At 36.0% G+C, this 14,568-nt stretch overlaps 1 protein-coding gene across 2 annotated transcripts in view; it reads right to left on the reverse strand.

Moving 5' to 3' along the window:
• The window catches only part of ITGA8 (integrin subunit alpha 8), a 193,911-nt gene that overhangs the window by 34,893 nt on the left and 144,450 nt on the right, over window positions 1-14,568 (reverse strand). For both annotated transcript variants that reach the window (XM_033100690.1, XM_033100689.1), the window contains exons 24-25: window positions 3,826-3,931; window positions 1,411-1,569 (exon numbers count right to left, since the gene is read on the reverse strand). In XM_033100690.1, the coding sequence (XP_032956581.1) occupies window positions 1,411-1,569; window positions 3,826-3,931 (265 nt within the window). The remainder of the gene's footprint in view (window positions 1-1,410; window positions 1,570-3,825; window positions 3,932-14,568) is intronic.

Raw genomic sequence — 14,568 nt, forward strand, 5'->3', positions numbered from 1 at the left:
AAGAGCGTTAGAGACCTCCTGCATAATCACGTGCTCCAAGCATCCATGACGGAAATAGAGTGTATGTTAACTGCAGAACAGGATATGTTTTAATGATTTCAGTGTTACACAGTAACGTTTGAAGATGTTATTTTATAATAAGCTACTGTCTATGAAGATGATTTTGCGAAAATCATCTCAATGCAAAGCAAAGAGAGAGGAAATGGAAAAAAATTCCAGGGAGGGAGTATTTTAAATAATTTCGTGGAATACAAGTGGTCTTCTTTATTATTTCCCCATAAAGAAGGAAGCTGGTTGCCCCATAAATCTTTTAATACTGAACCCCCTTTTAGTCTTCCCCTCTCTGAACAGAAGGCATGTTGAGCTGAAAAAAGAAAGCCTTTCATAACGGGCAATGTCCCAGTGTCTCTGGTTGAAAGTAGAGGGAGACCTGTGTCCCGGACTGTTGAGTGAGTGTTTCAGGAAACTGCCCTCTGTATCATTTCTCATGGTGACACTATGTCCCTGCAGCCACTAGGGGATGTTCATTCTTAAATGAAGTTCTCTTGTGAGGACATCTGATTAACAAGGTTTTTTTTTTTTTTCTTCATTCAAATGTGACATTTTCAAGGGCTTATGCTAATTAATTTCTTTCCTTTCCAGAAGGAACCTAAAGCCAAATTTGGAACTTAATCTGGATGGGATCAGCTCTCTGGATGCTTCAGCTCCTCGTTAGCTGAAGTGTGACCAAACCAGCCTCGTGGATATCAGGTGGGCATGTGCCAAAAGATAGCCCCTCGGGGCCCCACCCTGGACCCTGTATCCCAGAGTCCCAGGTGATTCGGATACCCTTGAGAGTTTGACAGGCAGTGCTCTTGGCTTCTCTATAAGCATCACTAAAGAATGGGGTCCTGAAAATTCCAGTCTGGGGGTTCTCAGGGCAGTGAGATGGCCTTTGGCAAATTATCGCATTTCATCACTCGCTATTGGCAACAGCTGGAAAAGCTGTTTTGGCAAAGATCCGCATGACTTTTGGCAATATACCAAAAAGACTTTAAAAATAGCATTTTGTACAAATTCTGCAAAACATGACATGTCAATGATTTTAGTTTGGTTGTGCTGATAGTCAAACCATATATAACAAGTACATATTGAAATAGGCTAAATAAATAACAAGTCACCATGAGCAATAACACTAAGAGAAATTTAAGTTTTCTAGGAATGATATTTTAAGTTAGGTCTGGCATTTTAACTACAAAACTGAAAGAAAAGGTCTGGACAATTATCATGGAAATAACTTATAATTACTTTGCTTTCTTTTACAAGCCACTGTTCTTTTTTGTGTGTGTTTTGTGTTTTTGTTTTTGTTTTGTTTTTTTTACCTTACCTTAAAAAAAATAAACAAAGCTGCTGGTTATACCAGGCTCCTACCTTTATATCCTGCGGGTTGATGTCAGGATTTGTTTGACATTGTAGAGGTCCCAGAGTTTGAATATGAAAAATATAAAGGAGAAATTCATCTCGGGCAGAGAATGGCCAGCCCACCTCCAGAAGTGTGTCACTGATGGCACTTGGTCCAATATTGTGCAGCTACGAGCAAGGGACACAACATGTCACAGTACAACTCAGGCAGCAGGAGGAAATCAAACTCTACATACTCTGTACCCATTTATAAAGCCTGTAATTTTAGTTTTAAGTCATCTGGACTATGACTGTGGAAAATAGGAAATAGAGTTTCTGTAAGCAAGAGAGGGCTCTGAAAGCAAGATGTGTGGTGCTCAGGGAAGACTCTTCAATCTGTGAGGCTCTAAGAGCAGATTTCCTCCCCAAAGACCACATTAACCGTGTCTGATCAATGTGATGCTTACCTTAAATTTATATTAATTTACTCACAGTGCTAGAAATGCAATGTGAATTATATGCTTTCAAGACCTAGTTATTCTTTCTTTACATTGAAATCGCCTCTTTCCTGACTACTGACTTGTCAATTGCAACCATATGCGATGCACTCTCTTTCACCCTCTGGAAAAATGGCTATCCATCAAACGCCAGAGAGCCAGGCTCACCACAGTTCACTTCAAGTGTGCATTTCAAAGCTGAGCTCCTTCTGTTTTAATCAGCGAGTCACAGGGAAAGAAAGACTGCCTCTCATAAAGAGATGAACATTTTTAAACACATGAATCCTGTACTTGCAGGACACAAAACAGCTTGCAAAAAACACTAAGGATATTTAAATTATTGTGGTTGTAAAAAAAATTCAAAGTTAGCAGGGAACTTTTGTCTTTTTTTCCTCACAGTTCTGACAATTATCATGGTCCAATAAAACAATTTATAATTAGTTTTCCTTATTAGGTGGCCCATTTACTTCACATGGTCAAAGCAACATGGCATCTACTGATGACAGTATATTTTTGAGACATGAGATTAGCATGTAAGAAGCATTCGATGACTGCTTTTGGCTCTATTGATTATTACCCTAAAATTTTTTGATCCATTTAGCTAAGATTAGAAACAGGGTGGCCCTGAGAATGATTGAATTTGAATATGGTTTCAAACTTGAATGTTTAGGCATTCTTAAGTAGAAACCGGTGCACACGAGGTTTAATAAATTATTTGACAGCCTTTTTTTTCCAGTGAAGTTCTTAATCCAAGTGGCCTTGGGGACTGTGTTATCCTTTTACTATCAAGAGAGCTTAAGGCAAAGCTTTGATCCAGGTTTGGACAGGGCTTCTGACTGAACCACAGGTTGGGAGGATGACAGAGGTTTTCATGATGACACTGCACAGGAGTTGATACTTCTTTCCTATACATGTAAACAGTTCATCAGTTTTGAGATGGCTTTATTGTTAACTGTAGAGAATGCAGTTTAAGATGAAAGTCATAGCCAGAATTATTAGGTTAGTGGTATGAGTTACGTAGGAAATGGACAGAGGACATCAATCAAGAAGGAACCCCAAATGGAAAATGGCTTGGAACATCGTTTTTATCAAAATTCCATTCCTGGTCTCTTGAAAATGAACAGGAAGAATAACTATTCTCCACCGAGAGCACTGACTTTATTAAAAAAAAAAAAAAAAAAAGAACGACTACTAAACTAACACTTTACTGTATCTTGGTTTCTAACTGTACAAGATTTAAATGTTTCACATGATGTATCAACAAAACTCTTCCCTAGTCACGATTTAACATTTGAAGGGGTAAAAGATCATCAGGGTTTTTTTCATGAGACACTGGTTTGCTGCTGGAAAATAGTGTGCTAATCTATGGATTATTTCAAATCTCATGAATAGGCATGAATCAGTTATTCATGTCCAATTTGGGTTATTTGAACGAACAGTAAAATTATTCTTATCTATCTACCATCTACCCATCAAATATATTCCATATGCATTTTTTTGTGCAATAGTGAATAATCCATAAAATTTTCTGTCTGGTCCCTTCTGGTTGGTGACTTTCAGTTTACAAGGTAGGTGGATTTTAAGGCTATCTGAAATTGTAGGAAGAAGTGAAATAAAGTCTAGGGAGGTAGTCCCTTGCATGATTAGACCATCCAAGGATTAAAAAGAGAGGAAGTAAAGAACATTTTAAAAAGAACAACAGTAACAAGATAAAATGTTTCTCGCTATATAATGGCTCTCACCACTAAAAAGTAAGGGACTATATAGTGGTTACTTAACAGGACACCCCACCACCACCCATTGCAATGTGATAGCATAACAGCAAGAATCCAGGCAGTATGTAAAGCTCAGATTTTATATTGGTGTCTTTTAAAATGCTATCAAGAACTCATTAGTAAAGAGCATAAGAATAACCCCCAAACACAGCTTCAACAGAAACAACATCTACCTCATAAATATGTTCCACCAAGGGTCCAACTCCCTCCTCTTTGCGGGGCTCCTCTTCTGGTTCCCAGTCAGGAATGGGCAGAACGATCTGCGGAGGGTGGGAGACTCTGAAACATGGAATCATACATTAACAGCTGATGAGGGCACATGTAAAGAATGCTTCGCTAGGGTGCGGGAAAAAGTGGCTCTCAATTTATTTGAATAGATATTGCCTATAAGGAAGAGTACTGAAAGTGATGTTCAGTAAAATAACTAAAGGGATAGTGAAGGGTCTGAAACGTCCACCATCTGGCTCAGAGAGGGACTGTTTTACAGCATCTCATCTCTTGGGCACTAGGGGGCAGAGCAGAGAGCGTTCCTGAGTTGAGATGGATAATTTAATGTACACATGTATAATCACAGAGAGTGCCAAAAAAATGTATACACATTTTAAGAAAGGAAAAAAACTATTAAAATTACGCGGATGGTAACCACTTTGAGTACCTCTTGTAATTGCAGAAGTCACATGTGACTTACATTCACCTTTTGTTATCAGTGTATGTTGAGTATTACAATTTTAATAGTTTTCCTTTTTTAAAATGTGTATACATTTTTTTGGCACCCTCTGTATATACATTTATCTATAGATCCTGTGTGTGTGTGTGTGTGTGTGTGTGTATACAGTGTATATAATTCCTGCTTTAAGCCATATTAAGAAATGGGAATTTCTTTGTGAGTAAAAATCTAGAATTCTGTGTGGTGTGTTAAATGTCCAGTTGTGAAGAAATACAGTTTCCAGTTAAATACTTAATAGTAGAAAAATGACCACTTGTATATTCTTTCTTGGATTTGTTTGGCTTCCCATTAATTCAGCCATACCGTTCACAAGGTCAGGCCTAGAACCAAAACAAAATAAAGCCTGTTTGTGTTTTAGAGTTGTCTTATAGATAACTCAAGGGTTACAGAAAGACTTCAATGGTGTAATCATGTAAGTAGGAGTTTAATTTGACGTATAGGTGTGTTTGCCTGCAACTTACAACTAGAGAGTAAGCACTGGATGAATGAAATGCAGTACATAGCATTATTCCATATTAAAAGCTGACTACAAACCAAATCATTATTTTCACACAATATTAAAAAGGAGAATTCTCAAAAAAACCCACAATGGTTTCTAGAAATTTTTAGCTAAAAGATAGAATTAAAAGAATCCCTAGACTTTCAGCTAAAAGTAACTTCAACAAAAACACCTTTTTTGGCAATCAGGAATCTTAAATGACCTTTTCAGGATATCCAGTAATTAACACAGCCTATAGCAACTTCAAACGTTATCTTTTTTTCCCTCCCTGTGGTAATAATCTCTTTCTATAGGAGAAAGAAAACTTGATTGGGTTAAATTCTGACCCAAGGACAAATAATTTAATGTTTGCGTGTCTCTTATTTCCCCATCTGGAAAATTATGATAAATGTTTTGGGTTGTATACCACAAATAATTGGAAACCATCTCAAATGCTTTTGGTCAAAGTCAATTTGGCTGCATGTCTTCTAGGGGTGAATAGGAGAAGTACATTTTAAAAACTGAAAACTCATAATGTTACTAAATAGTAAAGTCCTTTACATTCATCCTCAATCTGTAACTATTGAATAAAAAGTGCAGGGCACAACATTCTCTACCCTTAGAGTGATTTATTGTGATGCACCCTTTCCTACTGATTCGATTAAATCATGTTTAGATCAAACATAGAGGACTTGGTGAGGAGAAGAGTCCGGAACATGGCAGGTCGTTTTCACCAGAGGAAAGCCCAGAGAGCTTGGGCTTCCCTTCCCACGGGGTCTTGATGACCTCACCACCCAAAGCTTTATTTTGCTCTTAGCTTCTTAGCTAAGAGAGTTGATTCCATGCCTACCTCCATGGTGAAGTTCTAGAAAAAACTTTCGTTTTTGTTGTTGTTGTTCTGATGGTCATAAATCCTGTAGAACTAGTCATAAATCTTCTAGCACCATAGAATCATAAATTTAGACCTTGGGCTTGTACTGTGGAGACATTGTGCTCAAAATCCCTCAATTTATAAATGAAAGGAAAACTGATGTCCAGAGAAGTAGGGGGTTATTTACAGGTGAAGACTATCGCTCTGCTTTACTCAGTACCATTCCCTCTATTTCTAATATACAGAGTATCACAGGGGCCACAAAGCTGCAGTGATTTTATTAAACACAATTTGAAATCTCCTGGCCCACTTCTGTAACAAAATCAAGTAAAAATATATAAAGAAAGTTATCACAGGACATTGCAAAATCATTTAAAAAGTATGACTCACAAAATTCACTTATCTACCCTCTGAAGACGTTGTCAAATCTGGGGAAACCATGGCAAAGAATGGCTCTCTAAAGATCCCAATTATGTAAGTGAAGCATTATTCACTGTCTTCAGTTATTGTTTTTAGAAAGAAAGAAGGGAAAAAGAAAGAATATTATTAACTAATTAACCTAGGACGATCACAGCCAGTTCAGTGCTCTAACAACCTTTACCGAATAGCCCTTATATTCTAAGATGAAGGATAGAGCACTAGTTCACCAAGACTCTTGAGTAATAAGAAGATTGGAGGTACTCATTGCTAACACTGGACATTAGGAAGGGCTTTGAGGGAAAGCAGTGAATTAGGTTTTTGATAAGTTAAAGTCTATCTGCTCTCAGGAAGTTGAAATCTGATGATGTGGTAGTAAGGTGTGAACCCTGTGTTCACAACCCTGTTCTCAAGCCAAAATGGCAGACTTCCATTTATTGTATGGACCAATGTTGGCTCTACCTGCTATAGAGAGAATTTATTCATAAAATGGTTAGTCACGATTATAGGCTTTCTTAATACAAACCCATTCAATCCTGATTATTTTATAGAAGATAAAATTATTCCTTGAGATCTCAGTACATGTGGTGCTGCTTCTTGTGGCCAAGTTTGCTTCCTCCAGACCTATGCTAAATGAATCCTTTGTACCAACAAGTGACATGTTAATCTGCTTAAAGACAGTGTTGACATTACCTGGCTTGGAAACAAATGAAACCATTCTCAATATTTTTTTACCATTCAAAGAAATAAATCCATTTGAGTTGATTTTTAAAATTATAAAAACAATGGTAAATTTGAAAAAAACAAAACAATACTGTCAGAGATAGTGTATGATACCATATATTGGAATAAACATCATTGGCTAAAAAGAAAATTAGATTTTCTTCCTGAAGACTGAACATGGAAGATTTTCTACACAGTAGCTATTTGTTAAGAATTAAACATCAGAACTAATATTTTTGCTGAATTTTTGGAGGAAAGAGTTTAGTTTGTGGAATGACTAAAAATAACTTTAATATTCTCTTAGAGGAAAAACTACGGTCAATTGTTAAACATTAATCTAGCAATTAAAATAATTGCACTCACATTAGAAGCACAATTTAAATTACAAGTTTTGATTATTAGCAAAATGAAAAGAAAAATTCCTACTTTTTTAACTTAGAAACATTGGTGCCATAAGTGCTGACAGAAGTACATTTGAAAATATTAATCTCATAAAAATGAATATGTGAGAATAAATATAGTTACATTAATCCCTTAGTTGCCTTGGACTGAATTATGTTTTATGGAATAAAAACAGTTCCTAATTTAAAATCAAACAGTTTCAATTTATTTTTGGTTAGCAAAACAAAGATTGGTCAAGTTTAAAGGAGATAAAAATTATAGATATACTAATTGTGATTTTTTTGAGATATAAAAATAAGATAGTAAAAAAATAATGCTTGATAATGCCTGTGTTTTCTCCTCTGATTTTTAAAATAGTGTTTTGCTCATCAAGAGAGGGATAGGGGAATTAAATTAGAAATGCACAAAAATAAAACATCTAGATTAGCTCCACATCTCTGTAAATCAAACAGGTCACTTCCCATGAGTTCAATCATGAGTTAAAGAAGAAATCTCAAAGGAAATTAGAAAATATTTTGAACTGAGTTACAATGAAAACCTAACATATCAACATTTTGGCGTGCTACTAAAGTAGTTGTTAGAAATTTACAGCACCAAATGCTTAGTAAGAAAAAAAGAGAGGTCTCCAGTCAATGATCTAATTTCTACATAGAAGAATGAGAAAAAGAATAGAAAAGCCAACCCAAAGTGAGCAGAAGGAAATAATAAGAACAAAAGCAAAAACCAATGGAATAGAAACAAAAGAAAACAAAACAATAGAAAACAAAAGCAAAAACATAATAAAAAGACTTTAAAAAAGAAAAATCAATGAACCAAAAAAACTGGTTATTTGAAAAGATCACTAAACTCTAGACAGACTGATTGGGGGGAAAAGGCAGGTAGAAGATACAACTTGCCAATATTGGGAATAATGAGGGGAACTCATTAGAAGTCCTACAGACATTAAAAGGAAATTGGAGAATATGAGGAACAACTTTTGAAACATGTGACAACTTACATGAAATATACAAATTCCTTGAAAGAAAAACTACCAAATCTCACTCAAGTAGAAATAGAGAATATGAATAGTTTTCTATCAAAAAACGAAATTGAATTGTTAAAACCCTTCCTACAAAAACAAAAGCCAAAAACCAACCAACCAACCAACAAACAGAAAAAATCCCCCCAAAACTCCAGGCTCAGATGGCTTCCCTGGTGAATTTCGCCAAATATTTAAGGAAGAAATAATAACAATTCTACACAAACTCTTTTAGGAAATAGAGCAAATAGAGAAATATTTTTAACTCATTTTATGGAGCTGGCATCCCCCTGTTTCCAAAATCAGAAAAAGATATTGTAAGAAAAGAAAACTACAGATCAGTATTTCTCACGAAAATATATGCAAAAGTCAGTAACAAAATTTTAGCCAGTTGAATCCCACAATATATAAAAAGAAGAGTCATCATGACTAAGTATGCTTCTTCTCCGGAATAAAAGTTTGGTTTAAAAGTCAACACACACACACACACACACACACACACACACACACACACACACACACGCACGCACACAGAGTCTAAAATATGATGTCAATAACATAAATGTGGGGAGGTGAGTAAAAAATGTAGTGCTTTTGGAATGTATTTGAACTTAAGTGACTATCAACTTAAAATAGACTGCTATAAACATAGGTTGTTATATCTGAATCTCATGGTAAGATTCCAAAAACCTATAATGGATACACACAGAAAAAAGAAAGGAATTCAAACATATCACCAAAGAAAGTCATTAACGCACAAGGGAAGGGAGCAAGAGAAGAAGAAAGGAACATATAAGAACAACAAAAACAACCAGAAGATAACTAATAAAGTGACAATAAGTACATACCTATGAACAATTACTTTAAATGTAAATGTATTAAGTTATCCAATCTAAAGACATAGGGTGGCTGAATTGATAAAGAAACATGACCTGTGCTTATGCTGCCTACAAAAGACTCGCTTTGGATCGAAAGACTGAAAGTGAAGGGATAAAAAAAGATATTTTATGCAAGTGGGAACACAAAGAAACCTGGGGTAGCAATACTTATCTCAGACAAAATAGACTTTAAGACGAAGACTGTAAGAAGACAATGAAGGGCATTACATAATGACGAAGGGATCAATCCAATAAGAGGAACAAACTCTTATAAACATCTACACACCCAACATAGGAGCACCCAGATACATAAAGGAAATGTTAACAGACATCAAAGGAGAGATTGACAGTTTCCACAATTATAGTAGGGGACTTTAACACCCCACTGACATCAATGAATAGATCACTCAGGAAACCAAGGAAACATTGGCCTTAACTGACACATTGGATCAGATGGATTTAATAGATATTTATAGAACATTCTACTCAAAACAGCAGAATACAAATCCTTTTCAAGTGTTCATTGAACACTTTCCAGGATAGACCACATGTTAGGCCACAAAACAAGTCTCAATAAATTTAAAAAGATTGAAATAATACCAAGTATCTTTTCTGACCACAGTGATATGAAACTAGAAAATTTAAAATAGAACTATCATATGACCCAGGAATTCCACTCTGGGTATTTATCTGAAGAAAACAAAGACACTAATTTGAAAAGATATATGTACCCCTATGTTCACTGCAGCATTATTTACAATAGCCAAGATATGAAAGCAACCTAGGTGTCTATTGATAAATGAATGGGTAAAGAAGATGTGGTACATATATACCATGGAATATTACTCAGCTATAAAAAATAATGAAATCTTGCCATTTGCAACAACATGGATGGACCTAGAGGCATTATGCTAAGTGAAATAAGTGAGACAGAGAAAGACAAATACGGTATGATTTTCTTATATAGGGAATCTAAAGAACAAAATTAACGAACAAACAAAACAGAAACAAACTCACAGAGGCAGAGAACAAACTGATGGTTGCCAGACAGAAAGGAGTAGGATGGATGGGAGATAAGGTGAAAGGGATTAAAAAGTACAAATTGCCAGTTATAAAAATAGTCATGGGGATGTAAACCACAGCATAGAGAATATAGTCAATAATATCGTAATAACTATGTATGCTGCCAGATGAATACTAAACTTCATGGGCTGATTACTTCATAAGGTACCTGTATATAAATGTCTAATCACTGTGTTGTATACCTGACAGTAACATAATATTGTATGTCAATGATTACTGAAAAATAAATTTAAAAAATTATCTAAGAAATTTAAAAAAATTCAAAACCCAAAATTAATCAAGTCATCACTTTAATGGACAAATAAGGGAAAACCATTTAATCATCCTCTTAGACACAGAAAATAACACTTGACAAAAATGAACACACATTTGTGTCAGAAATTCTCAAGAATATTAGAGAAAAAGGGAACATTCTCAACGTGCTAAAGGCATCTACAAACACCCTGAGGATAACAGCAGACTTAATGGTAAAAGACGGAATGTTTTCCTCTTAAGGTCAAGGCTGGATCTAAGAACCAGGGAAGGATGTGTCCTTTCACCATGCCTATTGGGTCTTGTACTGGAAGTCCTAGTCTATGCAGTAAGAGAAGAAAAAGAAATAAGGCATAACTACGTAGTAAACAATTTAACCTTGTCCCCAAAGAGGTCAGGCCTTTCCCTCAGCTTCTGAGAGGAAACTTCTAAGCTCTCAACATTTTATGCCGAAGATGAAGGAGTATCTTTGTTTGCCTGGGGGGCTTGGGACACACTGGATATTCTAACAATATGATTTAGGGTAGCATTTGCCCACACCAAAAAGACCAACAGTGTGATTCAGGATGGGAGGTTTGGTCAAATCATGGAAGTCAACCTGGAGACTAAGATCAATTAAGTGGTCAATCAATCAGTCATGCCCATGTAATGGAGCCCCCCCAAAAAAACCAAAAAACAAAAAAACACACAAAAAAACAAAAAAAACTGAACACTGAAGCTCAGGTGAGCTTTCCTGGTTGACGATACACCATGCATATACTATTACCCATCAGTATCAAGAAAGTAATACTTCCTGACTCTACAGAAGAGAACAACGGAAGTGCTCTGCTTGATATTTCCTCGGACTCTATCTTATGCACTTCTGCCCTTGACTGATTTTCCTATGTATCTTTTCCCTATAACAAGTTGTACCACAAGTATAACAGCTTTCAGTGACTTCTGTGAGTCCTTCTAAGTGAATTATTGAAACTGAGGGTAGATTTGGGTGGGTGTCAGAAGGTAGGGTGATCTCTTGCGGGGACTGTTCCCTGTAACTTTGTAGTTGGCTAAACTTTTTCACATACAGATTAGAAAGGAAGAAATAAAATGGTCTATATTATTCACAGATAACATGATCATTCTATAGAAAATCGTAGGAAATCAACAAAGAAGAAACTACTAGAATTTGTGAGTTTACCACGGTCTCAGGATACTACTGCATTTCAAGACTTGTTATACATGTGGCTCAGGGGAACAGAATAAGAGGTCCAGAAATAGACTCTCACAGAGGAACAACTGACTTTCAACAAAGGTGTCAAGTAATTCAGTGAAGAAAAGATGGTGTTTTCAACAGAGGGCGCAGCAACCACTGGATATTCACATGCAAAAAAATGAACCTTGTCCCAGCTCACACCAGATACAAAAATTAACTTAAAATTAATCATAGACCAACATGTAAAACTATAAAACTTATGGGGGAAAAAATAGGAAAAAGTCTTGTGATGTTGGATAAGGCAAAGATTTTTTTTTTTTTTAAAAGATAGGTCACAAAGCACACATATTATAAAATATTTAAAAGTTAGATTTCATCAAAATTAAAAATGTCTGCTCTTTCAACATCACTGTTAAGAAAAGAACAAGCCAAACTATAAGCTGGGAGACAATCTTTGCAGGACCCAAATCTATCTGGTACACGATTTTTGTATTCACAATATATAAGGAACTTTTGCAACTCAATAATAAGACAAATGACCCAATAATAGACGGGCAAACATTTTAAGATACAGTGCACCAAAAAACAGATACTGATGGCCAAAGGGCAGCGAAAAGCTGTTCAGGACCACTGGCCCTTAGAAAATGCTAATTAAAAACCTTAGTGAGCTACTTCTATAGATTTACTAGAATGGCTAAAAACAAAGAAAGAAACAAGCCTCAAGCACATGTGGGCAAGAATACAGCACAACTGGAATTCATACTTTGTCGGTGGCAATGCAAAATGGAAATGGTACAGTCACTTTTGAAAACAGTTCAGCGGTATTTTATCAAGTTAAACATACCCTTGTCATACAACTCAGTATCTCCATTTGTCAAAACAAATGTCCCAACAAAGACCTGTATGGAAATACCTATAGCAGGTTTATTATTAATAATTGTCCCAAACTGGAAATAATTAAAAACCCAAATATTCACCAACTAACTCGTGAATGGTTGAACAATTCCTGGGACATCCATGCAGAGGAATACTTCTCTGTTATAAAAAGAAACTACTAATACATGCAAGAACATAGATGTTTTTCAAATGTATTATGCTAAGTGAAAGAAGCCAGACTTAAAAGGCTACATTCTGTATGGATATATTTATATGATTTTCTGGAAAAGACAAAACTATAGCCACAGCAAGCAGATCATGGTTGCCACGGCCTGAAGCTAGAGGAAGGGTTGATTACAAAAGCACATGAAGGAACTATCTGGGGTAATGGAACTGTTTTATATATGCTGACATAATCCTTCAAACTGGACACCTAAAAAAGGGTGAGTTTTACTTTAAGTAAATCACACCTCAATGAACCTGACTTAAAAAACCCCCATACCTCACAAACTGAAAAGATAGTTGCAATATATATAACTGATAAAGAATTAATGTCTAAACTCTGGGATATAAAAGGAACTAATAGGAAAAAATTAAGCCTCTCAGTAGAAGTATGTGCAAAAATGTGAACAGAAATTTCGCTGAATAGGAAGATTAGTAAAAAAAAAACCACATAAAAAAGTTGCTCAAGCTTATTTAGAAATCAGGGAACTGCAAATGAAACCTTCAGTTACATACTATTTCTTATCTGTAAGGTTGACCCAAAATTAAAAACTGGACCATTTTGCGAGTTAGTTAATAAATGTGGAGCAATGGAAACTTTCATCCATTTTTGTGGGACTGTAATTTGGTGTAACTATTTTAGAAACAGTTTGGTATTATTTAGTAAAGTTAAATAGTGTATATACTCTGATCCTGAAATTCTCTCTCTAAGCACATACCATTCTGACATCCTTCTACATGTGTTCCAGGACATATATACAAGAAAGTTTGTTAAAAAAAGAAAAAGAAAAAAAGAAAGAAGAAGAGGAAGGAAGAAAAGAAGGCAGGCAGGAAGCAAGGAAGGAAGGAAGGAAGGAAGGAAGGAAGGATGGAAGGAAGGAAGGAAAGAAGGGAGGGAGGAGAAGAAAGAAAGAAGGAGAGAGAGAGAGAAAGGAAGGAAGGAAAGGAAGGAAACCCCTAAATGTTCATCAAGAATAGAATGGAGAAGTAAGATATGGTATAGTTTTACAGTGTTATACTCTTCTGCAATTAAAATCATTGAACTATAGGCACATGCACTAAAGTGGTGAATGTCAACAACATTCATTTGAACAAGAAAAAAAAATCACAGAAGCATACATAAAATAAGATCTGGTGTAGATAAAATTCAAAACACCATCTCATAGGCTGTATAGAATGATCCTTTATAAACATGCACCTGGAGACAGGCTGCCTGTGTTTATAATCTAGCCTCCCACTTCCTAGCTGTGTGGCCTTCAACTCCTCGTGCCCCAATTCCCTCACTTGTACAGCGAGGACACTAGTACCTACGTGTATTAAGATGTACTAACATGTTGGGGCAGCACATGAAAGTATCAGTAGATGTTAAGCATTATTATGATTCTCTAATTCACTAGGTGTAGATTCAGTGGTGCGAGGATAACAGGTAGAGGCCCCCGCTCTCCCTCCACGCAGAGTAGCAGGGTGCAGCAGGAAGAAATGCATGGTGACAATGGCTCTGAGTGCAGAAATCTACTGTTGTCCCCATAGAGGAGTGTAAACCACTCAGGACCTATGGAAAAAGAAAAGGGAACTCGGATTTCTGGAGCCCCAGCGAGAGTTGAGCCCAAAAGACCAGTTGACATTTTTAGCCAACCTTGATTGTTGTGAAGAGACAAGAATTAAAAGTAGTGAAGTCTACGCTGTACAAGATAAAAACTACATGCAATCCATTTCTAATTTCTTCCCCCACCCCAACCCCCCAGGCACCACTTTCCCAGCTGGTAGTTATTCCTCA

The sequence above is a fragment of the Rhinolophus ferrumequinum genome (genome assembly GCF_004115265.2).
Source record: "Rhinolophus ferrumequinum isolate MPI-CBG mRhiFer1 chromosome 5 unlocalized genomic scaffold, mRhiFer1_v1.p scaffold_110_arrow_ctg1, whole genome shotgun sequence".
NCBI lineage: Eukaryota > Metazoa > Chordata > Mammalia > Chiroptera > Rhinolophidae > Rhinolophus > Rhinolophus ferrumequinum.